Source organism: Ixodes scapularis, unplaced genomic scaffold (genome assembly GCF_016920785.2).
Source record: "Ixodes scapularis isolate PalLabHiFi unplaced genomic scaffold, ASM1692078v2 PGA_scaffold1__304_contigs__length_218370807, whole genome shotgun sequence".
NCBI classification, from domain to species: domain Eukaryota; kingdom Metazoa; phylum Arthropoda; class Arachnida; order Ixodida; family Ixodidae; genus Ixodes; species Ixodes scapularis.
The window spans coordinates 120,229,276-120,257,108 of NW_024609846.1; the positions used below are offsets into that span (position 1 = coordinate 120,229,276).

Below are 27,833 nucleotides of genomic sequence, written 5' to 3' on the forward strand. Positions count from 1 at the left end.
GCTTCCACAGTACTGCAGCCCCGCACTGCTGCGAGAGCATGTGGCCTGCTCTCGAGTCTCATTCGTATGCATTCGAGCAACTTGCCAGAGTTGAAGCACTGCAGAAGCTACGCTAGCCTCAAGTGTTGGTATGAACGTCGTAAGGCCAAATGTAAACCAGTGGAGCCTTGTGCAAGTGCAGAAACAGTGAGCTGCATCACAGTCATGATAACGGCAGCGTTTGTTGCCAGCGTGCGTCGCCAATTTGTTTCAATCGCAACTGGCACTGCTGTCAACCTAAGACACTTTTCTATGAAAATTGCATATTTTTTACGGACATTCATATCACAGAAATATGCATACATCGTAAGTAAAAAAACAACTTTTATTAACTAGTCCAAATTCCAACCCTTCCCCATTTCGAGAATTATTTCCTTTTCACCTTAATTAAATAATCCAATTAAAATGCCCCCACCCATGAAACTTTAACAACGTACAGAACTGCCTGAGACCTGACCTGAATGAAGTGTGGCTTGTAACAACACCCAACCTCGATTCTTAAAGAAAGAAAAAGGAATGTGAAAATTAAGCAAGCAAGATATTTCGTAAAAGAGGTGCCAGAGCTCTGCATTTGCGATTCTCCTCTCCTTCTCCACACTCCAGGATTACCATCTCCTAGCTTTTTCTGTTTCATAAAAAAACGCCTGTGCTTCATTTGTACTTAAAATTTGTGCCAAAAGTATGTACAATAGATATTTTTCGGTTTTCAATAATTTAAAGGTGCGCTAAAGATGTTTTTCACCTTGTCTTTCTAGGGTACTAACTCCATCTACATGCCCCAAGAATTCTAAAAAGCTGCAAGTTCAAAGCACGCACACCTTCTTCAACATGGAAAAATAATATCACAAAGGTTTGCATGCCCCCTCTTTCCTGCTCCGAAAGGAGACTCGAAGAAGAGTAGCGGGAGTAGAATGCAACAACTGGGGTCAATCAAAAGTGCAGCGGCAGATCGGTGGCCGAGTGGGCTAGCGCACACCAGCTCGGAGCACGTGGAGCGAAAGCTCGCGCTGCAGAACCCAGGGATCCTGGGTTCAATCCCCAGCCCTGCCCGTTTCAATCTGGATGAGCGTCGTACCGGCGTGCGGTCGTGTATCACTACTGCGTGGTGCACGTTAGACCCCAGGCTAGCGGTTGTACTGCACTGGCTAAATTTCTCATCCAGAGCTGGGAGACTCGTCGCCCGTTGAGGCAAACCAAGTTCTAGGCTGTATAAACATACACACAACCCAATTTTCTTTTCTTTTTTCCAAGAGTGCAGTTTTCATTTATTGTGCCCTCAGCTTACTGCCAGAAAACTTGTGTTGTTCACGACTGGTTCGAAGTTTGTGTCAGCAGCATGAGAAGAAAAGTATTAGTGCTAACTTTGAACATTTCCATCCTGCCTCTCACATTCCTCCCCTTAAATGTGGTAAAAGGTCTTTTAATAAACTTTTCATATAGAAGCAGGATGTACATGCAGATGATTGGCAGCTTTTAAGAATTTTTTTGGAGCAGGTAGACTGAACTTGCGAAAATCAGTGTGTAGGCTACAGCCAATGGGGACAAACCCATTCTCAGCATGAACAAGGAACTGGTGTGGCACCAGTACATGAGACTTGGAGCCACAAACAGAGCCCATTTATGATGACGTAAGCTACCATAGCTGTGCGCCATTTTCCGTGCATAACTGTGCACAATTGCTTTCCAGACTGGCATTTTCCCTACAAATTAGTGGCGAGCCAGGATATCCTAAGGTAAAGGCCTAAAAAGTCGAACACCCATTCTGTGCTCCTTAAGGACTACTGCTCCTCCACAAGTGCTGAGGATGCATCTGAAAAACAAGAAAGAGAAAAAAAATAATGTTAGGAAATTCTGACAAACTAGTACAGAGCCCTCGAAATTTAATAATACCGCAGGACCTAAACAATACTGTTGTCAAAGGTTTTCAATACTACATACACTAAGCAGTGTCTGGCTGACGGTTATGCATTCATATGTGTCCCAGATATATGAAAATAGTGCTCCAACGAGGAAGACACTTTATTCGGGGGTTAAAATTATCGAGAAAATCTGGGTGCTTGAGGAGCCCCTGGGGAACACCTGACTTCCTAGATTTTGAGAACCCAGAGTCTGGTGCATGGGAACGTTTTCAATTTAAAGAACACCCACCTGCCTCGAATGAGAGTGAGGAAACCCTGCCCTCTTTTGCATGGTACAGAGGAGCTTTATTAACAATAATGCGCACACTATACTCCGCGATAACTTTTCTTGGCAATGCAGTAAAAGGTGCGTCACACGTCCCCTCTCCCATTTCTATACTTTGTCTCATCCTACGATGGACTAAAGGCCAAAGCCACAGGCCGCCAAGTCCCAATCACGTTCCACTCTATACTATGACACGCTTAACATTGATTAGGGGTGGACAAATAATGCTCGAATCCAAAGCGCTGCATCATTTCTACAGCTTCGACGCTGCAAAGAGCCTATATATGTCGTGGCTTTTTTTGCGATGTAAAATTGTTGAGTCACTCAGTGCTCTTCGATTTGAACCTCTGTCCACCCGTCCCCTCATCAGTGATACGAGACGCGGGCACCGATACGTGCATCGAAGCGAAATACCGCACAATTCCTAAGTGGCTCGTGATTGGATCTGGCGGTGCGTAGCTTTTGCCTTTAGTTCATCGTAGGGTGAGACGAAGTATAATGTACGCAGGCTTCCCTCCTCCCCCCCTTCCCGGGGAGAGGAGGAGAGCCTGCGTACACTCAAAATGGAAGAGGGGACACGTGACGTACCTTCCACTGCATTGCCAAGAAAAGTTGTCACGGAGTATAGGGTGCATTTCGCTCACAGCTGCGCATCAATGCATGGCTCTGATACGGTTTAAACTGGGGAAACCTCGTTTATTCGGAGTAGGTATGATAGAGAGAATTTTGGTGCTCGGTGAACGCCAGAGGGTACTCCAGGCGAACCCCGAGTTCTTGTGAAACCCCCGAGTTTTTGGGAACCCAGCTTGAGAACCCATGGTTTATACTTTACAGGCTGGCCTTGCGGGACAGCAGGGGCAGAGAGTGGGAGAGAAGTGTCGCACCGGGCCTGCGTATCTTGGGGCGGTCTGCGGCCGAGGAGCCGTCCCTGGACAGGGTGCTGCTGGACCGGCGTCCGCGGGTGCGCAGGCTGCTGCACGTCGAGTCTCCGCCCCTCGAGGTGGCGCTGCTCGGCTCGGGGGTGCGCGGGATTTTGGGCCTGGAGCTGAACGCTATGCTGTACTCCTGCACGCTGACGCCCCCGCAAGGATAAGGGGGCTCGGACAACACATCAGCCAAGACAGCCAGATTTCTTGTTAACACGCACAACAGACATTTCTCCCCTTCCACTGCCACGACTTGTTTCCTCTCCGGTACACCATAGAGCAGGGTGACCATAATTTACAGCGTCGAAAACGGGACATCGGGAGGGGGGTGGTGGGGGGTGCAGAGCGGAGCGGGAGCATGGAGCAGGGCCGAAAGGAAAAGCATGCTCTGCTACAATTCAGTTCACTGTACAAATGCACAAATTTTCGAAGTCCTTCGTTTCGTTGAGTACACGAGCACTTTTCTTTTTTGTTTTGACACAAAACTGAAGCAAGCCAAATCAGTGTTGGGTAAAGTACATCTAAAAGGTACTTCAAATAAAGTACAAAGTAAACGAGACGTGATGTGCTTCAAGTAAAGTAAAAAGTTAACTGGGTGCAATGTAATTGATGTAAAGTACAATAAATACAATGTATTTTAAAAGCAAAGTACAAGTATTTTAACGCAATCTTTGATGATGTCCTTTAATTCCCCTATACAGTGATTTTGAACTGGTGTGCATTGCCCAGGGGTAATCAGGGCTGCATGACCTATTTTCAAAAACAGTGGCGATTATTTGATAAAGTCAAGTGGCCACAGAGTAGTCATTGTCATGAATGGAGCCAAATTCAGAAGTCACTCTTCTGAATTTGGCGCCGCTTGCGCTGGATTGTTGCGCCATGACGTCAGCCCCATAGGTCCAGCAAGCAATCCTCTCAAAAAGAAGTGTCCTCTTTTTAATGAGAAAAAAAATAGTGAGTGTGAAAGAAAGCTGGTTATAATTAACCATAATGTGACACCCGAGATTGGGGTGCAAACAAATTAAGGATCTTTCAAGCCGAAGGAAAAGAAAAAAGAGAATGTCTTAAGACATTGTGACATTCTCCTCTGTTGTCTTTTTCTTCAACTTGAAAGTTTAATTGTTCCGCACCATAGTTTCAGGTGCTAGATTATAATTCATTTTGCTCTAACCGACTGAGAAGTAGCCTGAGTTCAAAAAGCTACGGGGAAGCCGCCCCCAGAACAAGCGGAGCGATGCGTCGTCTGCTCACGTCTCTGCCGAGAGTAGATTATCCCTCCCAGTATTTCTTCGGAGTTGACAAAGCATCATTTTGTGATACAAATTTAAGAAACTCAAATTTGGAGAATGTACTTTGAAGTCGGGAATTGTACTTTCCTCGGAAAGTACCAGAAAAAATACTTTAAGTACATACTCAGAGAATGTACTTCAAGTAAAGTACAAGTTGCCTAAACCTACTTGAAGTAGTACTTTAAGTACAATGTACTTGAAGTACTTCCCAACACTGAGCCAAATATAGTAATATGGAAAAGTGCCTGGAATGAGGGACTGTGCAAACAAAATGCATTGACAGATGGAACCACAGAAAGAACTCTAAATTTACTCTATGAGAGGGAATAATTTTATAGTATGTTCATTTTTATAAAACATGCCATAAATACCGGGGACGCGCCCACCCTACTTTCACTGAAAACTGGGTTAATCAAGGCATGGGCACTTGTCCGGTCAAACTGAATTTGGAGGATTTCCAATTTCAAGAAATGCGAATACTAGGTGCCTGAATGAAGTGAGCCCTTCCACAGTATTTTACGGTAGGTAATTTTTTAGCTTTAGTCCACTCGCTTACATACATGGGTAAATTACTTTCAAAATGTAATTTAATGACAACTACAATTACTTTGCTTCAAAAGTAGTTTAACTACAATTACTTTGCTTCAAAAGTAGTTTAACTACAATTACAAATTACTTTTAAAAAGTTATCAAATTACTTTACAATTACTTCTTTCTGAGAGCGACCCGACCTTGGGCCATATAACTTTAAACGAGTTGTATCGAATGCAACAACATATTTGTTCATTCCTTGCCCAAATGTTTGAGGAGACATCGCTGCATAAATGCCACATATTGTACTTTCCTTTTATGTATTTTGTTAAATTCATAATGGAACTTGACAGTTTGAGGCAATGAAGTACGTTCTTATATCTTTTATAAATAATATTAAATTAGTTTATATGCTGGAAGACGCCAGATCGCTAAAGAAAAGATTAGGTTGACAGAGCTTTGTTAGCCCGGCAAATAAAAATGCGACAATTAGTCATATATGAATATTTTACAAGTGTTAATATAAAACTAAAATCTACACGTGCCAATACGACCAATCACATACAAACAACATGGTATTGTAAATTATTTACATTGAATTGAAATTGTAATCGCTTAGAAATATATAAAAACCGAATCGGGGTGCCCGAATCATCGGTAACAATATTCACAGGTGCGAGGTCAGTCTCCAAAATGCTTATGCAAAAAATATACGAAGTAAAACCAACAGGAAATAAACTTGAAAAATATACTGATACAAATATGCAACAATACTAGAAAAAAAAAAAAAAAAAAAAAACAACTTCAGACAATGAAAATTTTCTAGCTCAACAGAAAGCCGAAGCTCAATTTATTCTTCTTTCAATATTTTGGTATGTTTACGCCATTGTTTTATGCTCGCACAGCAAACGGCGCAGCACGGCGCCATTGAGGTAGGCTGTAAAAAGGATTGTCTCTCAGCCCGCAGTGTAAGCAACACAACAACAAACGATGCAACACTATTTATGTTGTACATGTGTGTGTCTTTGTGCGAGGTGTTTCACTGGGAGCTAGGCCGCTTGGTCGAGCGCTGAGGCTTTCAGAAAGGTTCCGTCAGCGCAGAAAATTTTTGCAAAAGTAATTGTAATCGCCTGAAATTTTGCAACTACTGACGCTAAAAGTAATTTAATTACAATTACAATTCCTTTTGGCCGAAAGCAATTAATTATAATTACAAATTACTAAGAAAAGTAATTAAATTACTGTAACTGAATTACTACCCAAGTATGCTCGCTTAGCACTTACATCGCGACTGCACTCACATTCCAATGAAAGCGGGACGCGAGTCTTCATTGAGACAAAATGAATGGGAAGGCAGAATTGCACCTCTAAAACATGACTGCACCGGTCAAAACAAGATGTCTGGTAGTGGCTATAAATGTTATAAAGAATTGTTAACGAGAGCTGTAGCATGGAGCCAACGGCATAGCCAGTGGGGGGGGGGGAGGCTTATGGGGTTTCAGCTCCCCCCCAAAATCCAGCCGACCCTGTAATATACACATGCATTTTGGCCCCCTCTCCCCCCCCCCCCCCCCCCCCCCTCAACACCCAAATTCATGGACGTCCCAGCCACCTCAATCCCCTTCCCCCCCAATGCCCTCCAGAGTGCTACCATTGTGAAGCAGCTGCAACAACGGCTTCACGGTCCAGCTCCCAAGCTCCCACAAATGCCACAAGGGTAAAAGAGTGCCGACTCACTTGAGCCCCTTCACTTTTTCTGTAGGGGGCACTGTTCCCGGGGTTGCAGCGGCTACGAGAGTCTTCTCCTCACCGGTGATCTGCTTCACCAGCTGGGAGGCTTGTTCGTCAATCGGAGGTGCTGCAATGAAGGAGGGGACGGAGAAGAAGCAAACATGGCCGAGTCGCATAAGGGTCGGCTTGGGACGCAGCCCGAAGGCTGGTTCAGACATCTGAAGTTGAGTATGATCAAGCGTGTTACAACTTCTTGCATTCCACTGCGATGTGTTGCACAGACCTCAGTTGCCATAGCAATCATCTCGTCACAAGCAGTCACAAGCCACAGTAATGTAGTCAGTGACACTTGAACGTAAATGTCTGAACCAGCCTAAAGAATGTGGGAGGTGCTTCTGCCATACTTTTGACTCCAAGTTTATGCCAGATTAGCAGCAGTTGGATCGGCGAGGCAGGACTACAGGACAACGTGCCTTTATGGGTGACGTGGAATGTTTGATAAATAATTATGTCAATATGTGAGGCGCGAGCTGAGAGCTTGTGCCCTCCAAAATGTGGGCCTATGTGCAGCATTGTTTACAGTATAAACTCTAAGTTAACAAGCACCTTGGATTTGTGTCAGACTTTAAAAACTTTATCAGGCTTTCCTTTCAAGCCTTAAGATGATGCGCTGCTTACAACATAATGCCAAAGAATACCATGGCAAACCGAAGCTTGCCAAAGTTTTAGAATAGTTCCAAAGTTTGAATACTTCAATGAAAATCTAGATATAAAATAATAGGAATGGTAACATGGCCGGCCGCCAAAGTGTGTTGCATACCGTAAAATCCCGAACAAGCCTACTCAGAATTTGGTAATAATCATGTAAAACTGCAGGATGGGCACTTCTTAGGTCAACATTGTGTAAGGATATGTCTTTTGTGTATTTTGCGAATGTTACAAAATTGAGGGGTGGGTACTTATTGTGGATTGGGCGGATGCTTGGTATTTTATGGTAATACGAACAAGCCTATGATGCGTGTGAAGTATATGGGTCTGGAGAGGTCTTCAAACAAGTGACTGGGGATGACTGGCAAACCCTCATTGTCCACTCTGACTTTTTTCAAACTAAATAAACTTAATCGTCAAATTGATAAAAAAAAAAAAAAGTTGGTTTGTGCTGTTGTGTTATTAAAAAGCTCCTTCCAAACAATACCTTTTCAAATTATTTTTTAAGTACAAACAGTTCTTTTCTCTGAGAGAAAACAGAATGAACGGTGTTGCTGCATTTCCTCCATCCTCTTTCTACCCAGCCTCCAAAAATAAATTGTAGAAAAATCCTTGTCCAGAGCCTCGTCATACTCTGCCTGTCAACTTAGAGCAGGGTTAAAATGGTGAGAAGAAAAGTGTGTGTGACTCCCATGTGGGCAGTGGCGTACCAACTTGTTTTTGAGTGGGGGGGGGTAAACCAGACCTCCCCCCTTTTAGGGCCGGGCAGCAGTGCCCTTGGTGCCGCCGGCCAGTGTTTGCCCTGCCCAGTGGTGGCTGTTTCAGGAGGGGAGGGGAGGGGGGGGGGGGGGGGGGGCAAAACGCATGCCTTGCCCCTCTACTTTGAGAACTGGGGGGGCAAGAACCCCCCTTGCCCCCCGGTTGGTACGCCCATTCATGTGGCAACGTAGGAGTGGATACAAGTTCTGTGATAGAAGCCACTCTTCGCTTTCCAGGAAGCATGGAGTCATTTATCTTCTAGCAACTCAGTGCAGAGTATTTAATAAGATCTCCCACCAATACACTAGGACAAAATAAAAACAATCTTAGTATTGCATCCATATGCGAGGAAACTGCAAAAAGACAAAAATTCACCTGGGTTAGACAATGGAATGCTTGTGTTGCATCTAGTAAGTTAAAGATGATGCGTCTTTGATATAGCACAGCCCTAACATGTGCAAATTTTTCGACGTGTGGGATTCGAGAACATTTTGAGGGATTAATGTTTCACAATAGTACATATTTTCCGAGTTGCAAATTTATTTGCCAAACTTAGCTACAGTCGAATCTCGTTAATTCAAACTTGCGGATAATTCAAACTAACATGCAGGTCCCATCCTATGTGTCTCTTGTGGGGATTCCTGTGGTCTCCCTTCCCCCTGCGCTGGGTGTCGCGTGTATTTGTTGGAGGTGTGCAGAGAGGTATATTAAAGTAACACCTTTTGGCGGGCTAGTTGGTTCATGATTTGTAGAAATAAATAAACTGCGCAAAGGACGAGGACAGAGGTAGAAACGAGTATGACACACGGAGCGCAGACTTCCAACTGTTTATTTGGCGCAGACACAACAGTATATATAACAGCAGCAATCAGTTTGCGGCGAAATAAGGTTTAAACATGACCATCCAAAAAAGAAAATTCCTTGTCTGATAGTGAAACAGATTGCATGCTTATGCAGTCGTGACCTTTCTTTTTAATGAAGTAGGCTTCTACGAGTTTTCTTCCCATTGCCTCATTTGCTCTTGCGAGAACATGTGTCCTTTGCAAATCAGGATGACAACCGCATTTCAAACAATGTACAGGCAGGTGTCTACCTGTATTGTTTTTTATCGACAGAAAGTGTTCACGTGCCCTCAGGTTGAAACAACGTCCAGTCTTGCCAATGTATACTCGCCCGCAAGAAAGCGGAATTTCATAGATAACACCATATGCGCATTCCGTGTAGCGCTCGCTGTGCTCCTTTTTGCATTTGTTGATGTTCATTCTTGACTTCATCATAGGCACACTTTACTGAGTTTGCAGGGCGCTGAAAAGACGACCGAGAGACCCATACCTTGGTCGTCTTTTCAGCGCCCTGCAAACTCAGTAAAGTATGCCCTATGATGAAGCCAAGAATGAACATCAACAAATGCAAAAAGGAGCACAGCGAGCGCTACACAAAATGCGCATCCGGTGTTATCTATGAAATTCCGCTTTCTTGCGGGCGAGTATACATTGGCGAGACTGGACGTTGTTTCAACCTGAGGGCACATGAACACTTTCTGTCGATAAAAAACAACACAGGCGGACATCTGCCTGTACATTGTTTGAAATGCGGTTGTCATCCTAATTTGCAAAGGACACGTGTTCTCGCAAAAGCAAATGAGGCAATGGAAAGAAAACTCGTAGAAACCTACTTCATTAAAAAGAAAGGTCACGACTGCATAAGCATGCAATCTGTTTCACAATCAGACAAGGAATTTTCTTTTTTGGATGGTCATGTTTAAACCTTATTTCACCGCAAACTGATTGCTGCTGTTATATATACTGTTGTGTCTGCGCCAAATAAACAGTTGGAAGTCTGCGCTCCGTGTGTCGTACTTGTTTCTACCTCTGTCCTCGTCCTTTGTGCAGTTCATTTATTTCTACAAGAGATATATTATTTTATAAGAGCAGGTGGGCCTCCTTTATTCTTTATTGAGACCCACCTACCGTTTTAACGAGGGGGGGGATGTGGGGATTCCTGTGGTCTCCCTTCCCCGATGGCTTCGATAATGGCCGCAGGTCGGAACACTCGGCCTCCTTCGCCGTGAGCTCCGACCTGTTTGTGAGGTGAAGGGCCGCCTCGCTTGGGGGGCCCTCCTTTTCACTCTCTTCCGGGGGGACCTTTTTCCGTTCACCCCCTCGGATGCAGATCACTGCTGACAGGCGAGGAGGTTTCGCCTCTTGTTTTCCCGCTTTCGGGAAAGGGACTCGTCCGGGTGACCGCGAAAGAGATAGGACGTGTGTTGGCGACTTCTGCGATGCTTCCCCGGTCTTGGGCTCTCCGGAACTCCGCGTCTGGCAGGTAAGGACCTTTTCTTACCTTGCCGGCACGGAGGGCAATTTGGATGGGGACATAGTAGTAGTTCTTTTAGAAGGGTGTTCTAATAAATGCTCTTGGACTCTTTCCTTACTCTGGTATGTGTGTCTTCTCTTCCGCTATATTCGAGAGAGTGGGACAAGGTAGTCGATCATTCGCATCGACGGAGGTAATTAATCAAACCGAATCGCGGTAATGTAGCTCTAAACGTCGTCTATGTTGCCGCGGAGATGTGGGGACCGCGCTACTAGGTTTGACGTCTCCTTTGAGATCACCACCGCTGTTGAGACAACCCTTTGGTTACTCTATCGGTACCTCTGTTGGTAGTTAGCAATGTACCACACTTTATGGGAGGAAACTCCCGGTAATACAAACTTTGCTTTATTAAAACAAATTTTCGGTCCCCCTTAATTATGAATTAACAAGATTCGACTGTACAAGAAAAAATTATGTCGTTCACAGTATTTGATCTTCAATCCCTCATTTACCTTCAATTAACAACCTCTGTCCAAAGCTATAAAAATGCTACGCATACCTTGAGAGTCGAGAGTTAATGGCACACCAATATTTGATGATAACAATAACACATTATTACAACGTGCATGCTAATGAGAAGTTCCATGAGCCATAAACAGTAAAAGGAGAAAAAAATTCACTCTTTACCCACACTATCGTGGCCAGGGCAATGCAGAATATATTGCGCGTCCCTTCGCAGCGGTGCAGCACAGACGAACATCGGACGGTGTTTCGCACCTCGACGGTGCAAACGTCGTCGTGCGTAGCGTCTCCGAAAGAAAGCCCTGCCAAAGCTAGCGATCGAGTGAAACTGGAAAGCAAAGTTCTCGTCTCTCGCGATTGCACACCCCAGCTTTGACCCTGCCGTTTCACGCCCCCCCCCCCCCCCCCCGTTTCCTCAGAAGCCAAGCGCTTGCTTTCTTCCCCCTCGCCTCCTGCACTTTCTTTCATGGTGTGTGCGAGCACACTTGCTCAACACCTTGTGGCAAGCGAAGCCGTAGCGCCGGATTTACGACATCAACCAACCAGACGGCCTTTTTTCGGTACAGCCTGGGCATGAGTGCAGCGTTGGTGATTGCTCAGGACTCTCACACGAGTTCCAGTCGCAAGCCAACGCGGCGCTCGTACGGCGCCCTTCCATTACATGGGAGTGTTACCGTAAACTGTTGGGAGACAGCCACATAACACATTCTGTGATGAAAAGGCGGCGAGGCACGACAAATCACTCTGGGGTCTGCACGACCAAGTTCGAATGCCCCTGCTGCAGAGCACGGCTGTCAGAAAGCCAACCAGACAGCTGGGGAGACCCTGGTCTTGGAAGGTTTTCATGTAATTGCTCATCCAATTTATGTTAAATTTTAACCCCTACTGTAAATTGTTGTGCTAGGCATATGCCAACTGCTTTCTTATCTATTATACAATATAATTGCGTGTGTAGGGCAACACACCCTATATCTAGATCTGATTAAAAAAAAAAAAAGAAGATTGCAAATTTGTGCATCAGCTGCACTTCCCTTTTCTCCGAGCTGCGCTGAGTGCTTCAGCAGTGTGGCACGCGCACCGTGTCTTCGCCATCTCTCTCTACCTTGCCACGTGTGCGGCTCTGCTCGTGCTTTTTGCCGTGTTTCAAAGCGCGTGTAAAAAAAGGTTACTGAAGTAAAGCTTTGAAAAGCTGTACTTTTGATGGTTTTCGTATCACCCACGGTCACCTTCTGCTCATCTGACAATAGCTGCCATAAAATCAAACCCTCGGGTTTCCGAACGTCGCCGTTGGGCTTCGTGAATGTTTCGTTCTGCTAAGTCTGTTTATGCGGGACCCACAACCTGAGAGCAGAGGGAAAGTACTTTCGAAATGGCACTTGTGCCTTGGAATGCAACGGACGTGCAACGGGTCGCAAATACGGTATCGACAAGATCTGCGTACGATGCTGGACGAAGCATGTGGTCGAAGGCGGGCTCGTTGGTACATTGCGGTCGCTCGACATCGGCATCGATACGGGTGTCGAGGTGAAATTCTATGGAATAAATGGCTAACGCGAACCCTGAAAAGGTGCTTACCGGACAACTCAAAAGAGAAACTCTGGCCACTGTTGATGCCTGTTTGGTTCGAGCACCGAAGATATCACAGGTTATAACGATCGAGAAAGATATAAATCCACTCGAGACCACTGCATGCGATTGCAAGTACCTACATCAATTTTCTGAGGCACATCCAATAGTACTTCGTTTTTATCCGTATATGGGCCACACAAAAAAGAATTACCCCAAAATTAGAAAAAAAATCCTGCCCTTAAAACGTGTTTATACGGTAGTTTTTTTATTTATTTATTTATTTATTTGTACATACTGCTGGCCTGTGGGGCCGTGGCAGGGAGGAACGAACACACACACACACAAAAAAAAAAGAATATGACTCATGCCTCCAACAGAGCTACGAACAATAAAGTAGTTACAAGATTAAATACAAAACGCGCCGTGAGCGCAAAATAGAAAACAAGAACACTAAATGCACGTAAAAAGTGATAATAAATTTAACAATGACAATATACTGACAAAAATTATCACCAATAACTAATAACTGAGGGCACGTGCCGTGTACAAAAACACTATATACAAAAAAAAAAAAAAAGCAGTACAATATTGAAAGTATCACGTAATATGTACATATTTAACCCCAAAAAGAGAAAAAAAAAAAAAAAAGACAAAATAACATTAAGGCAATATGCTCACTCTTTAAACAGAGTAAAAAAGTCTAACGGCGTCTTCGAACACTGAAACATCGTTGTGACTTACAATATGTTCGGGAAGCTTATTCCAGTCGTTAATTGTATTTGCAAAAAAGGAATACTTGAAAACATCGATTCTGGGCAGATACGACTGCAATGCTTTGGAATGATTTAATCTAGCTGATCTATTGGTTATGTTTCTAAGATAAGTGTCTCGGTTGATCTTTACTTGTCCATGATAAATCAAAAACAAAAACGTTAGGCGTGCAATTTTTCTCCTAACCGCTAAGGGTTCAAGCCAGCAAGCATTCAACATTTCGGTCACAGAGGACGTTGATTTGTAATTTGAAGTTATGAAACGTGCAGCCTTCCTCTGTATTCTCTCGAGCTTGTCTATGTCAGTCTTGGTTGCGGGGTCCCAAACGACCAAGGCATATTCTAGAGTGGGTCGTATTAGAGTTTTGTAGGCCGTAAGTTTTACTTCTTCATTGCTATTTTTAAGTTTATTTCTAAGCGTACATAATTTCCTATACGCAGTTGCGCAGATATTGATGATATGTGGCTGCCATTTTAAGTTTTGGCTTATCGTTACCCCCATATAAAAGAAATCTCAACTTTATCACATATCCTTTTGTTAAAATACATTAGAATACCCTCGTCACAACGTATAGCACAAAGTATGTCTCTACGTTCTACAAAAAGTAGACAGTGCAAAAAAAAAATAAAAAAATGCATTCTATATTTTTAAAAGCATTATAAAAAAAGTAAAAAATCCTTCAATGATAATTAGAAACGAGCCAATGAAGTTCTTGCTAATTAGAAAATCTTGCAGCTAACATTTCCCCAAAATCTTAGTCATCTATTTATGGGGTTTACAACCCTGAAAACAGTATTCAGCTCCAAATTCTAGGTCCAAAGATATCACGGCAAAACTTCTGTGCCGTGATGAAAAGCTAATTCCGAGAAAACAAGAAAAGCTCTTCAAAATTTGCTTGTAAAGAGTGAATATGAACTTTGGACTGATACAACTAAACACATGTGCACTTTTTCAGTGAAAGAATTAAAATGTATGTTGTATGCGACATCAAACTAAAAACAATTAAATTATTTTCTCTTCTAATTCTTGCATTTTGTGATTAGGGACTCCCCCAGCAAAGAGGGAAAGGCGCAGTGGCATGCCAACGCACCTGCAGGCACGGCGACAGAAGAGGGGCGATCTGAGTCGTCCGTCTCAGAACGGGACGCATCGGGCGTCTCTCCTGGCTCTTCCATCAGCGAGGGCTCCGGCGATGACTCCTGCTCCAGCCTGCCAAGGGTCGTCACACGGCAAACTCTCACTCAGAGCACTGTTCAGATGTAAAAATCGTGCTCGTACCGCCTTTGTCCGAGGAAACTTCAGCTGGTGTCTCGGCAGGTCTAACCGCCGAAATCACAAACCTCACTCCAATTGAGGCACCTCTCCACTTCCTGAAAGAAGGCGCGAGGGCCGACACTAGGCAATTGCGACAACTGACAGGCGGCCTGGGCTGCTTATCCGTCCTCGCAATTGGCCAGCGCCTGCCCTGTCGCCTTCCTTGAGGAAGTGGAGGGGCACCTCAATTGGAGTGAGGTTTGTGAATTCGGCGGTAAAGATACAAAATATACGACTTAGGTAGGCCAAACTTTTTATTCACCCTTTTTTTGTTTGGCAACAAACTGAGTGGTGCCATCTATTCGGTAGCCTTGGCATACTTCCGGTCCGGGCATATATTTCTCCATTTTTAGACATCTTTCTTTCCCCGTGAGAGTGAATAATGTGCTAAAGTGGCCATAAGCGACCATTTTCCAAACATAGCGCATAGATTTAATCATGCAGATACTGCAAAACCCGCCGTCTAGTCGGAAACCGGAAGTGATTGAGGGTTATTTGCAAACTGACACCACCACGTTTAAACTCGCGCGAGAAAGAGCGAATACAAAAATATCTTAGGCTGCGACATGGAGGTAAATCCACACAACTTGTGTGACGAAAATGTGTACCGGAAGTGCTACATCGTCGCGTGCAAGTGCATCGGTGTGTGCCTACCTGTCGCTTGTATAGTACAGTGATGTCTCGTTAATATGGACACTTCATTTCCCCCAAAAAGCGCCCACGATGCGAGTTTTTCGTAAAAACATGGCAAAAATGGACATATTTATCCAGTCGGTCCCCGAAAATGTTGTCTATATATAGCGGGGTATTCATATTAAAGGGGTTCATATTAACAAGACACGGCAGTACTAACTCCGAGCGTTTCATATTTTTGTCCCATGCAGCTGTTTTCAAGGACCGGTTTAGAAAATAAAAGCCCCAATTGATTCATCTCGTTGCACTGCATCTGGTGGACCGGAAAGTTTAGTCAATTTTTTGTTTTCACCAAACAAAAGTTTTTTGCCACTGAGACATGGTAGACCCAGAGTGTCGGGCTGCATTTAGAAGGCACAAGGCAGTTTTGAGACCTTCCAAGCCTCCACCACAGGGCAGTGCAGCACAGTGAAAATTCGACGTTGCAAGCCCGTCTAACCAACGAAGTAGATAAGCCCAGATGAGCACCGACGCAGAGCATCCGTAGAACGTGCTATATGGCTGGCACCTACCCAACCATATCCAGTTAGGTGCTAGCAACGGAAGTCAGCAGGCCTGTCACGAAATGCAAATGGGCAAATAGTACCGATGCCGTCATTTTGCATAACCCCATTGAATATCTCTGGACAAACTCACCTGGCCACTCCAGGGTCTGGGATTGGCCTGAGAGTATCCTGCAAGCAAAGAAAACCATGTCAATCTCAATTCTGTTGGTGAAGCTGTCAGCTCTGAAGTGTAGTTGTCAGCAATAAGGTCGACAGTGCTCTTCTAAAAAAAAAAAGAAAAAACAACGAACCACCCCAGCCCCAACACAGCCCAACACAGCCCAGCCCAGCCCCCCCCCCCCCCCCCAAAAAAAAAGCTGCCGATAGAAAAAGTGAAAAGTACATCTGCCAGAAAGCTACCTTTTTTGTAGAAAATTGATAAGATCTACAAAGAACCAACCGATGTTTTGTGGACAAAGTAATGGGCTGCCTAATATGTATAATTATTTGAACTCTACAAAATGTTTCATAGCCGACACATTGTAGCATTGTATTCGTACAGGTTACTGTCAAACACCAAATATTTCTGCCAAGGTTGGTGTCCCTCGTAAGCAGATTCCATTACATTGCTAATTTTGACGACAGCCTTCCAGCTGCGAAAAAAAAAAAAAAGAAAATACAGCTATTGCTTGCTCGCACTAGCCGCGTCGCACTCCATACATAATTAGCATGCAACAAATTCAAGGTTCATTCAATTTATACAGGATGTATTTTTTTATAGAATACAAATTTTTCTAAAAAAAAAAAGCCGTCAAAGCTACACAAATGCGGTCTGTGCAAGTGAGTTATACAACCGTGACAAGCAAAGTAACTTGGCCACTAAGGTGGCTTATTGCTTTAAATCGCCAGCCACGGAGCACCAACTGCAATCAGCTTCGGAGCGCTGTGACGCAAATTTCATCATTAACACGTGACCCTCCGGCATCAAATGAGGGATATCCTTCCAGTGAGCATCGCACGTTTAGTAGTTTCGGTATCGACAGAATTCCAGAACAAGCTTTGACAGTGAATAACTCCAACTGCGTGCTCAATCCAGGATTTTTAAGAACTGGGCTGACCTTCAGCATTGATTGTCTCCATTTCTTCAAGATAAACATGTGCCCTAAATTCTATCTTGAACATAATGTCCGCCTGGCCGCATAGCTCACTTGCACAGACTGCACCTGTGTAGCTTTCGCGGCTTTTTTTAAAAAAAGAATCTGGATTCAATAAAAAAATAAAACACCCCGTATAACCCGAAAACTGCAAGTGATAAGTAGTAGAGACATAATTTCTTGCCAATAATAATTTTAAAACATACAAGAAAGGCTACATCTGAGCCTCTTTCAATACTAGTAGCTAACCCCCAAGACCAAAGGGGAAGAAACATAAAAAGGTAACACGCACACCGCATCTCTGCCGGAGATGGTGAGTGTACGTGTGTCCTTCCATTATGTTTTCCTCCTCTTCCCTTGGTCTCAAATTTGAGTCTCGTTTGAGGCTCACCAACTTGCCTGCACACCCATTCACTCTTTCTGTTATTTCTCCCCTTTCGTTCAGTCAATGCCCATCGAGCCTTCTCTAACTGCCAGCTTGATGTCTTTCAACCTCCGACATACCATCCTAACTTTCGGACGGAAAACGAGAGCCTCGGTCCTCACCTGCTCACCGTAACAGAGCCTGAGCAGCTGGTCACCGTGAGGGTGATCTGGCCTAGTCACCACAGGGTCGTCCTGGTCGATTTCCGGCTCCAGTTCGGATTCTTCCTACGCACCACGAGTAAAACAGTGCTTCACAACATGACACACGCTGACAAACAATGTGAGGATGAGCATCATTCTGTCCAATATTTGTGGGAATGTGTGAGAAAAACATTTTTGATGTTATTCTTAGGTTTACCTATGAATAGGGTTTGGGTGTATAATTTCCTGCACAGCACAGAGGCACGTAAAAGATCACCAACTTCCATCTGTGGGGGGTGAGAAGGGAATGATAAAGCACTGATAACATTTGGACTTGGAAGTAAACTGTACTCGGACACTGAGCGTGAGATTCACATGCCGAGCGTCTCGGCGCCAATCCCATTTTTGGGTTACCAGGTTTGACGGCCATCGTATAACATCTCTGTTCTGATCTCTGGTAATTTCTGTTTATAATAAACACTCCTTCGAACTCAAACTCCTATTTTCGGTCTCTTATGTTGTCGGTGCTTTATCGATTGCTTCTCGCTTTTTGCAAATGAGAAGGACCGGCTCTTTCTTTTCTCTGCAGGAAAGTAGACACGCTGGCTTTGTTTATATAAATAGGTAGATAAATATGATTAGGCAATCGAAACTAGGTAAACTGCTCAGAACTCATCGGCAGAGTCTGTCACTTATCGTCGTTGCACTGTTTTTTCAACAGCAACGTAGGGACATGCCAGACAAAATAGGACTGGAGTTACCTCGTCTTCATCCTCTTCACCCTGGGAACTGGTGGCACTGGAGACGTCCCCTGAAACAGACTGTGCTCACTTCCTCCAAACATAACGCCCATTGGTTGATTGCACACGCAATGCATGTGGACAACAGTTACTATCCATGCAAGCCCTTGTTTATTGGCCCTGCTGCAAGGTGATGTTCTCAGGTGTGGTTTTCAAACTCTTTGGCACTTTTCCCATTGTGAGACTGTCGGATCCAAAGTGTGTGGCCCAGATGCAGGCTAAAACTTACGAAGGTGATATGTTTTTTCATCGAGACCAGCTTCTGCCTCTAGCAGGCTGTACATGTGTCCAGCATTGTGTTGCCCGTGTATCAGTACAAATGGCCCGTAATTATGCTCAACGAGGGAAAAGTGCCAACGATTTAAGCAGGTGCAATGTCTGTCGCAGTGTGCAAGCATCTTCTCTAATGAAAAAAAATCTGAGCACTTCTCCTTTTTATCTGTGTCTGTGGCAAGCGTGTATCCTACACACTGTTTCACATGCTTTCCCTCTCCACATGCCCTGATTTCATAGTTTCAAAGAGGTGGGAAGGGGGCCTTTAAGAAAGCCCTGTCCCTTCGAAACAGCTTTGTCGTATTGAGGTAAAGAGTTAAGGAAGAAGCTCGTTATTTTTAAAGCTAAAATAATAACACTGCTGAAAATACAATTTTGGAATATCAAACTGTTATTTTCAGTAGCCACTTTACCAGGAAGCTCGCGTCCTAGGTTGAGCACAGAAGTGGGCCTTTTAGCTTCGTTCAAGAAGCTACGAAGTATAGTTTTATAAATTAACAAATCGCAAGTGACGCTCTCCCACAGTTAATCTGGTCAGCCAAAACGAAGCCCGAGACAAACTTCGCACACATGCAATGCCATCCCTAAATCTTGACTTAAGACTGTTGGTTGGCCAAAAGGAAGTTCAACTTCATGAGCAATGCCAATAATGGCCATTTGCCTGACTTTGTGCGCAAGTTCCTTCCCTCCTGTGACAATTCAATTGTTTCGTGACACTGAGACTTAACTCCGGTGGCTCATAGCATGTCACGGTACATTGCAAGGTGAAATGGAGTCCGGTGGCTCATAACATGTCATGGAGTACAATAGCCTTATCTAAAGCACCGTCTTTAGGTGGAGCTTTAGATAAGACTGCACAGGTTCCCTTATTGATACTTTACGTTTTGCTGCTGGTGGTTTCTTGTTTGTACTTTTGTTTTTGTTGCATTTCTTGTAGAAGATTTTGTGGTGTATATTTTCTCCTATTGCGCAAAATGTACCGTATAAACTCGTGTAAGGGCCGGAATATTTTTTCACGATTTGAGGGCAACCTTTTTTGGGGACACGGGTTTAAAAAAAAATTATCTGTATCCACATTCAGACACAAACATACTTGAGTGTGCTCGGCTACACGGTCCGAAACGCCTTCACACCAAAGTCCCGACTAAATCGTCAGTCGGATTTAATCAGTTTACATACTGCGCCCTACACTTCTTTTTTTTTGCCATACTGGATGGCATGAGCGGCAACTTTCGGTTTGAACCCCGTATGACTGTTGAAGTGGTACTGGCCCATGGCTCTCAGATTGCGCAAAAAAGCAGAGAAATCACGACGCTCTGACACGAATCTAAGAACAAAAGGAAACCTCCCCAGAGCGTACAGCGGCATTCGGAAACCTGAGTGCTTGCGCGAGCCGAGCCCACTGAATACCCCATTCCTCGCGCTTGCCACCGGACCTGACATAACCTTTATCTTTTCTCAATGCCTGGCCGCAACATGAATGCATCCCGACAGTGTGGTTGACCACAACCGAGGGTAACAGCCATTACGCCATACGGTGATACAGATGAGTGGAGAGCAAATATTGGGGATGTGGACACGTGCCGCTACGTGCCCGGTAGGTGGCTAGCGCCACCTAGCGATAGTTGTCCATAGAAATGTGGCATTGCAGTCGGCGCGCCTCAGAAACAAGGGGGTGCGGCACATATGCAAATAATTTCTGTAATCCTTTTTTTTTTGCAATACTGTGTCCTAAAAATGGGGGTGCAGCCCTCACACGCGATTAAACGGTATTTTGTTGTATTCACTCCTGCTTGGACCATCATGGTTTGCAGTGTGTTATAAATGAAATAAATAAATGAATCTTTCCAAAAATATTTCACGCGAGCCTTCATGAAGACGCATGCGCGTTTTGGCATGCCCTACCACAAACTGTCCAGGAGGACCCATCATACCCATACCAACCCACCTATGGAGAGCAGCCTGCTGTGGACGTACTCCAGTTGCTTGAGGATCTCCGGAGGACACTGCTCCTTGGCCTTCTCCAGGCTCGACTCCAGGCCCTGGGTGACGGCAATGTTTACACCAGTATGAGCGGTGTGTGGCATGCATCATACTGTATGTACCACGCCAAAAAGTCTCGGACAAGATGGAAAAAGTGGTAGACAAGACACTGTGCATCTTTCATAAAAGTGACTTCATCGGGAGAAAACTTACTGTCTCTTTGGCATTTCCCAAAGGCATTCTCAATGCGCAGCACTTAGAATGCGTCTGCTGACGTCTGTTTGAAACCACAGCCTGCCGCACACATTACGCGCTGCACCGAACGGAGTGTCCATGAATGAGCGCCTCAACTGTCGGTCGGTTGCCATGTAATGGCCACTGGCTTCCTGATGCTGCTGGACCTGGCGCTCTTGTTTTGCAGTGTGTCCTTTGCTCCTCCCTTTTCACCTTGCTGCGCCCACCATTGTGCAGCTTTGGTGGTACGCAAAGCCCGCAAGCACGAGCCTTTACAATGTATGTGGTCTGCTTCGGTGCCGCCGAGCCCCATGCTAGGGAAAGTCTTCACTCGAGGCTACATGCTCGGGAAAGTCCCCAACTGAGGCTACATCCCAGACTCGGATGAGGAAGCGCTAGAGCTGGCCTTATAGAAGCTACGCACTTAAAACACATACGTGCCTAGTGAACACAGTGAAGGGTATTCAAATCAAAGGGTGCCCAACTCTCACATTCGGCGGTTAATTATTTTCTTTAACGAGACAGTGAGGGGTGACGATCGATGCTAGTGTTGTTGTCACAAGATTTTTTAAAGTAGGCTTTGTGTCCTCTCCACCTCCACGCCGTACTCTGTTTGCTCCTTCCTCCGTCTTGTCCGTGTTTTATGGGTGTACTACAATATTATGTAGAATAACCAATTGAGCAAAACTAGCGTCTTAATGCACTGTGTAGTTTGCATTCGCTTTTGGGCTTCTAGCCTTCATTTCCGACTAAATTCAGAGGGGATTTTTCCTATTTCTTACGATAGTTCAGAGTCTTGTGGGGGGCTATTTTTATCAAATTGCCCATAAATCAAAATTTAGAGAGAGAGAAAACAAAGAAATATTGCCTTTTTATTATAATTATAATGTCATGTTTCCATAGTTTATTTTTTGTTGAATTCTGAGGGTGTTTTTTTGGAATTTATCTTTTGCAGAAAATTCGGAGGGTTTTTCTCGGGGTTTATGTTTTGCCTTCGGAGTTTATCAGAGTTTATTTTTGTTTGATTCCCAATTCTCCGAAATTCGAAGTTTAATTTCATGGTGTTTTCCACTCAAAATAAATAAATATTATCTGGGTGTCAACGTATGCTAAATAAAAAAAATAAAATGGGCTCGTATATCAATTAACATCTTTTCAGCTGGATTTGGCGTTGGTGCAGTTGCCATTGGCAATACTAATGTGTCCCACGACAAAAGTTGCACACAAGTGTTGCTCCGATAAATGTCAATACCTTAAAATCAATAAACTCTCGGAGGTAGTTGCTCGGAAGCTCGTATTCGTCCCATCCTATTCCATCCACCTACCCCGTGGCCGCGCGAGGTGGAGCGATGAAAGAAGTTTCAACAGGTCCTCTTCCCCATTTTATGCAAAAACTCTTTGGTCTATAGCTTTCACTTAAAAAAAAAACACAACCTCTTTTGCCTCTAAAGCACAAATAATATGACCAAGACTGGAAACCAAAACAGTGGCTTTTGTCGTGACCCTAAAGTACAAGGCCCTGTCGTCCCGAATGAACCTTAATGAGACAAGCAGTAAGACCCCTTTTTGACAATGCTCCGAGATTTCAAAGATAACTACGGGGTGGCATTTTCTCAGGACCATTGACCCTGTGTGCTGATCAAATTTAATCGTAAAATACCGTCTTAATGTTTATCTTTTTTTCTTTTTTTGGGGGGGGGGGGGGGGGGTGAAGGGGGGAGGGGGAGGGGGCATTGGCACATCAAAATTGGGAGTTTATTGGATAAATCCAAATTGCCAAAATTTTACCGGTTGGTGTTTTTCAGTTTCCCGGATTTATTCGAAAACACGAAACCCTAACTATAATGCGATGCATGTAAAAAAGAAGAAAAAAACACTAATCATGATTGATTTTTATATGAGTATGCTTGACAAGGTAGCACTGGGGAGACTGCAGTTTCTACCCAGATATGTTGCCCTTTATACAAACATGAATTGACACAAAGTTTAGTGGTATATTGTGTCAAAGGATTTCTTTAGATTTTTATTTATTTAAGAAGCCTTGGGGGGTCAGTATATTGCATAAGGGAGTGCTTTAGATAAATAACAAGGTCAACATTTCATGTCTTCTATTGATATGATGGCTTCAAGCAGGACGTTCCAATTCGCAGATGTCACCGGAAAAAAAGGAATTGAAAACATTGGGGCAAAAGCAGGGCCAACTTTTGCGTGGTGATCAATGCAAGAGAATATGTGATGCGGTGGTAAAACCAATGATGGGGGATGTCGATGGTATGTAATAAATTAAATTTAAAGCTTAAGAACACAAAACAAAAAGGTGCCATAAGAAAATGGGTTTAGACTCCCAGAAATGAGCCTATCCTGTCCTGAATAGGAGGGGGATTGAATGAACAAGAGTTCGAGGTGCCGTTTTTATATGGAAAAGTTTCCTGGCAGAAAGACAAAAAAACATACCAGAGCAAGTGCTGCCTTCCGGATATCCACATTAGCGAGTAGACTGTACAGTGCCCCATTCACGTACGGCAGGATCTGGAACAAGGCAGTTTTACGGCGACAGCTGCATTAAGTTTGTTGTACTGGGAGAGCCTCGCGTCGCAAAAAACTAACGGAGCAAGCGCAGTTGGCTTGGGTGCTGGGAGAGGGCACCACCTGCTCTTTCTAGCTTTCGGTCACTCGCCGCTTGGTTGATCGGTCTCACCCTGGCTGTTAGGATGAAATGCATTAGATGTTCTGAGTGTGGTCGATTGTGGTTTATGCGAGATCTGGTGATTTTGCCGGCGGCTTGCCATGAGGTTCTTCAGTTGTACCCGGACAGTGAGCTGACTGCCTACAAGGTATGTGCTACGTGCCTACGCAGTGTTCGTGATGGCAAGATCCTGAATCTCACCATGTGCTACGGGTATGCGTACCTGCCCATGCCAGAGGGTCTGCGAGTTGAGGCTGCTCTACGGCGTAAAGACGCCCATTAGAAAAAACAATGTCGACGTGTAGGCAACTGGTAGGCACCAGTTGATGCTGTCCATTTGCATCATGTCACATGATCGTCAGCACAATTTTGTTTCCCAACGAAAACAAGGATAAAACATCATGCACATGGCGGCCTCGGTTGGCGCCAGTGCACCTCCCCTCGATTGGCGCGTACGGCCCGTATACTGTTGTCTTCAAAGGGCCAATCTCTGTTCCCGAGCGTTGGGGGTTTTGTGCAAACGGCATCTTTGGTCCTTTTGGGCATTATGTTGCCGCCCATGTGTGCATACAGAAGCGACAGCACCGTGCGCTTACGACCCGGTGACATGGTGACTGCGCGTCAAGAACGGCCTGGAAGGCAGTGCAGGTTGAGGAATGGAACCACAACCCGAGGGGGTCCTCAGCTCTCCAAAGCCGACGGCACGAGCTACCGAGGGCGTCCAAAGCGCGCACCTGCACCCCATCTGTCGGCGCTTGCAGGTCTTTCCTAGCCAGTTTCCACAGCCAGTGCGGCTATGGCGCCATCCCGTGGTGACGTTGCAGGTTTTGGTTAGTCCAAGCAAGCCAGTCCAAGGTCAGCGTATGTACTAGGGCACTAATGCTAACGCATTAAAAGAAGCTTTTTCCGGCATTGTTCATATGCAATCTACTGCAGAGCACAGATTGCCGCTCATTGCAGAGCTCGATCGCTGGCAACATGGAAAGCAGCTTCGCGACTTCCCGGATCGCTCGTCCGCCTTCCCGCCATTGGCATACACAGATAGGGAAAAGTAGGAATTTTTCATTGTGGTCAGTGGAGCTGGAACTTTCGCGACCGGCATAGTTTAAAACACTCAATAACTCCACAAAATTTTTAAAATTTTTATAAGATATTTTGGCTATCAGTTAAAAAAGGGCCACTGATGCGGTCCGCGAATTTCCAGCCAAATTGAAGGCTATAAAAATATGCCGCATTATGAGCAACAAACTAAAGCCGACAGCCTATTGTGACAGCTATCTTCAGTATGACTAACTGAAAACTGGAAGAAATTTTTAGTGTGTTATTGTTAACATAGAATACATAAAATACCTTGTCTAACATCCGATATGAGCTACTATAACTGAGTTTGAAGGTAAAATAAATTACTATGTTATTAATTGCCAATATTTCGAAGTGAAAAATATTTCCATCTGACTTCAACAATGATATGAAAATGTGCTGGACACCGAGTTACAACTCCTAGTTTCGAGAAAGAGGCATGTAGTTTTAGAACAGCATTGACACACAACACCTGTAGTTTGATAAAATTCTGCAGAAGCTAGCATGGAGAGCATTTTGGCATATAGTTTGCCTCGAACGACACTGCATACAACTGTACTCCCATGTGTCAGTACTTTCAGAGAGAGCTAAAACCCTCACCTCCTTGTTATCATGGCAGAGAAGTCTCTTGACCATTTCCAAGAGAGAGCCATACATCTTGAAGCAGCGCTCCACTCCTGGAAGAAAAAAGAAGCAACGAAAACCTTTTATTGCAAGAAAACCCAATTTCAATGATTGGCCAAAGAGAAAAGTCAAGTAAATTATAAGCCTCTGCAAAATCTAAGTTATGTACAGTATATAATATATTGAAATCTCACCGCAACAGCTTTTACCCTATCTAATCTAGAGGACTAACAATAGCAAACAAAGAGAGAGGTAGCATTCTACATTGGCTAAGTAGCTAAAAGCTAGGTTATACATAGTACCTCCCTCTGTACAGTGCACTCCCAATTATACATATACTTGTGAAGTAACATGTTTCCTGTGGGTCCACATTATTGGCTAATTACCATGCATGATCGTAGTGACCTCATTCTTTTGTAATGGTCGGTAACTCTCTCCACTTGGTAACAATGATGACAGGGCAAAGAGGTGGAGCATATAGTTATAAAAATATAGTTTTATAGGCAAGCAGGTGTGTCTCTTGGAATGCCTGGTACAGCGTATGCCTTAGAAAACCGAGTTTTCTAGATGCGCTTAATATGATGTGATTAATGTGCTCGTTCCAAGTTAAGCTGGATGTGAAATGGACACCTAGATATTTATACGACGCGGCAACTTCTAGTTCGAGAGAGAGGAGGCTGTACTGGGTCAATATCACATTAGTTTTATTGGTAACTCTCATTAGCCCGCATTTTTTGATGTTAATGTTAAGCTGCCATTTTAAGCACCAATTACTAATTTTGTCAAGGTCAATTTGCAGAGCACAACTGTCATTTGGACTACTTATTTTTCTATATAAAACACAATGGTCTGCAAACAACCTGATTGTTGATGATAAGGTGGATGGAAGACCATTGATATAAATTAAAAACAAGAGGGGACCAATTACACTACCCTGAGGAACGCCCGATGTCACAGGAAGTTTTGAGGAAAGGGTATCGTTTAACTTTACTGATTGGGTTCTACCACGCAAAAACGCTGCAATCCATTCTACGATAGATGGGTCTATTTGAAGATGGGACAATTTTAAAAGTAGGCGACAATGGGGAACTGTATCAAAAGCCTTTGCAAAGTCGATGAAGATAACATCAGTCTGGGTGTCAGCATGAGTGTTAAAGTCCAAATCTGTGATGAATTCAAATAGTTGAGTATTGCATGAGTGATTTTGTCTAAAGCCGTGCTGATTTGAAAAAGGGAAGCCATTGTCGTCGAGGTGGGACATAATAGCTGTAAAAATGACGTGTTCCATGATCTTGCACGAAACGCTAGTGAGGGAGATAGGCCGATAATTGGAAGGGTCAGATTTGATGCCAGATTTGAAGATTGGTTTGACGATAGCGAAACCCCAGTCAGTTGGAACAGTGCCAGTATCGAGACTTTGCTGAAATAGCAGAGATAAAAGAACAGAGGCCGAGTGGTTTAACATTTTTAGAATCTTTGAAGATATGGCATCATCGCCGGCGGCGCAGTGAGACGGTAGTTTATCAATAAATTTAGCAATGCCGTTACTTGTGAATAAAATGGGAGACATGGGTGCAAATTGAGACTCCGGTGGCGAAGGAAGCGAGAATGATTCTTGAGTAACCGTCGAGAGAAAGCTATTCAGCATATGACCCGCATCGCTATCAGACAGGTAGTCACCCTCTTGGTTTGTGAACAACAAATTGCTTCGAGTTTCACTAGGATTTAATACTTTCCAGAACTTACGAGGATCGTTTCTTAACATATGTGTCAGTTTGACTCCGAAAAACTCCTTTTTTGCCTTTATAATTTCCTTTTTTTATATTTTTTGACCAAAGACTATGTGCGAGCCAATCATCGTCTCTGTTAGTTCTTTTTGCTTTTTGAAACAACCTCTTCTTTTTGTTCAACATACGTTTGAGGGAATTTGTGAACCAGGGTGAGAGATGGTTGGATGCGATATTGATTTTAGGAATGTCGGTTGACATAAAAAATTCCCAATTTCCCGTTTGAATGGGGTCCAATTTTCTTCGACGGAGCGATCATGATAATGAGGCAAAAATTCTTCTAAAAATATGTTTAGCGAGATATTCATAACTTCCATATTTGCCCGAGCGTAGTTAAATATTGTCTTGCGATTGTTTGCTCGGTTTTCGGAGGTAAAGGTAGTTTCAACGTGAATAATCGCATGATCACTGATGAAATCTAGGACGTTTATTGTGCTTATTTGGTCAGGTTTGTTAACAAAAAATAGGTGTAAGACCGCGTTCCCTCGGGTAGGGGTGGTAACTAGTTCGTGCAGCCCGAAACAGTCAGCCAAGGCAAGAAAATCATTGCAGTGACCCGGATTTGCACACTGAAATGAGGGACTAAGCGTCGCCCAGTCTACACCAGGAAAATTGAAGTCGCCTGCTAATATTATGTGGTCGTTTGGGTAAGCTTCCGTTAAGTGCCCCAGACAACTATACATGGCATCATGAAATTCGCTGGGGTTTGTGTTCGGCGGACGATAACATGTGCCAGTGTGTGTATTCACCATGTACATCATTTACAAAAATGCCACAGATGAGGCAACAACTATCGCTTTCATTGTTA

The 27,833-nt window shown here is 44.1% G+C and overlaps 1 protein-coding gene across 1 annotated transcript; it reads right to left on the reverse strand.

The window, feature by feature from the left end:
* Window positions 1–343: 343 nt before the first annotated feature.
* On the reverse strand, window positions 344–25,288 carry LOC120850769 (lisH domain-containing protein ARMC9). Its single transcript, XM_040498842.2, has 10 exons — window positions 25,215–25,288; window positions 23,303–23,377; window positions 20,580–20,673; window positions 18,320–18,369; window positions 17,538–17,642; window positions 15,989–16,026; window positions 14,436–14,554; window positions 6,707–6,827; window positions 3,108–3,295; window positions 344–1,849 (listed from the first exon to the last, which is right to left on the reverse strand). Exons 1-10 carry the CDS (start codon window positions 25,269–25,271, stop codon window positions 1,818–1,820), a joined length of 879 nt encoding a protein of 292 aa, XP_040354776.2. The 5' UTR covers window positions 25,272–25,288; the 3' UTR covers window positions 344–1,817.
* Window positions 25,289–27,833: the final 2,545 nt, after the last annotated feature.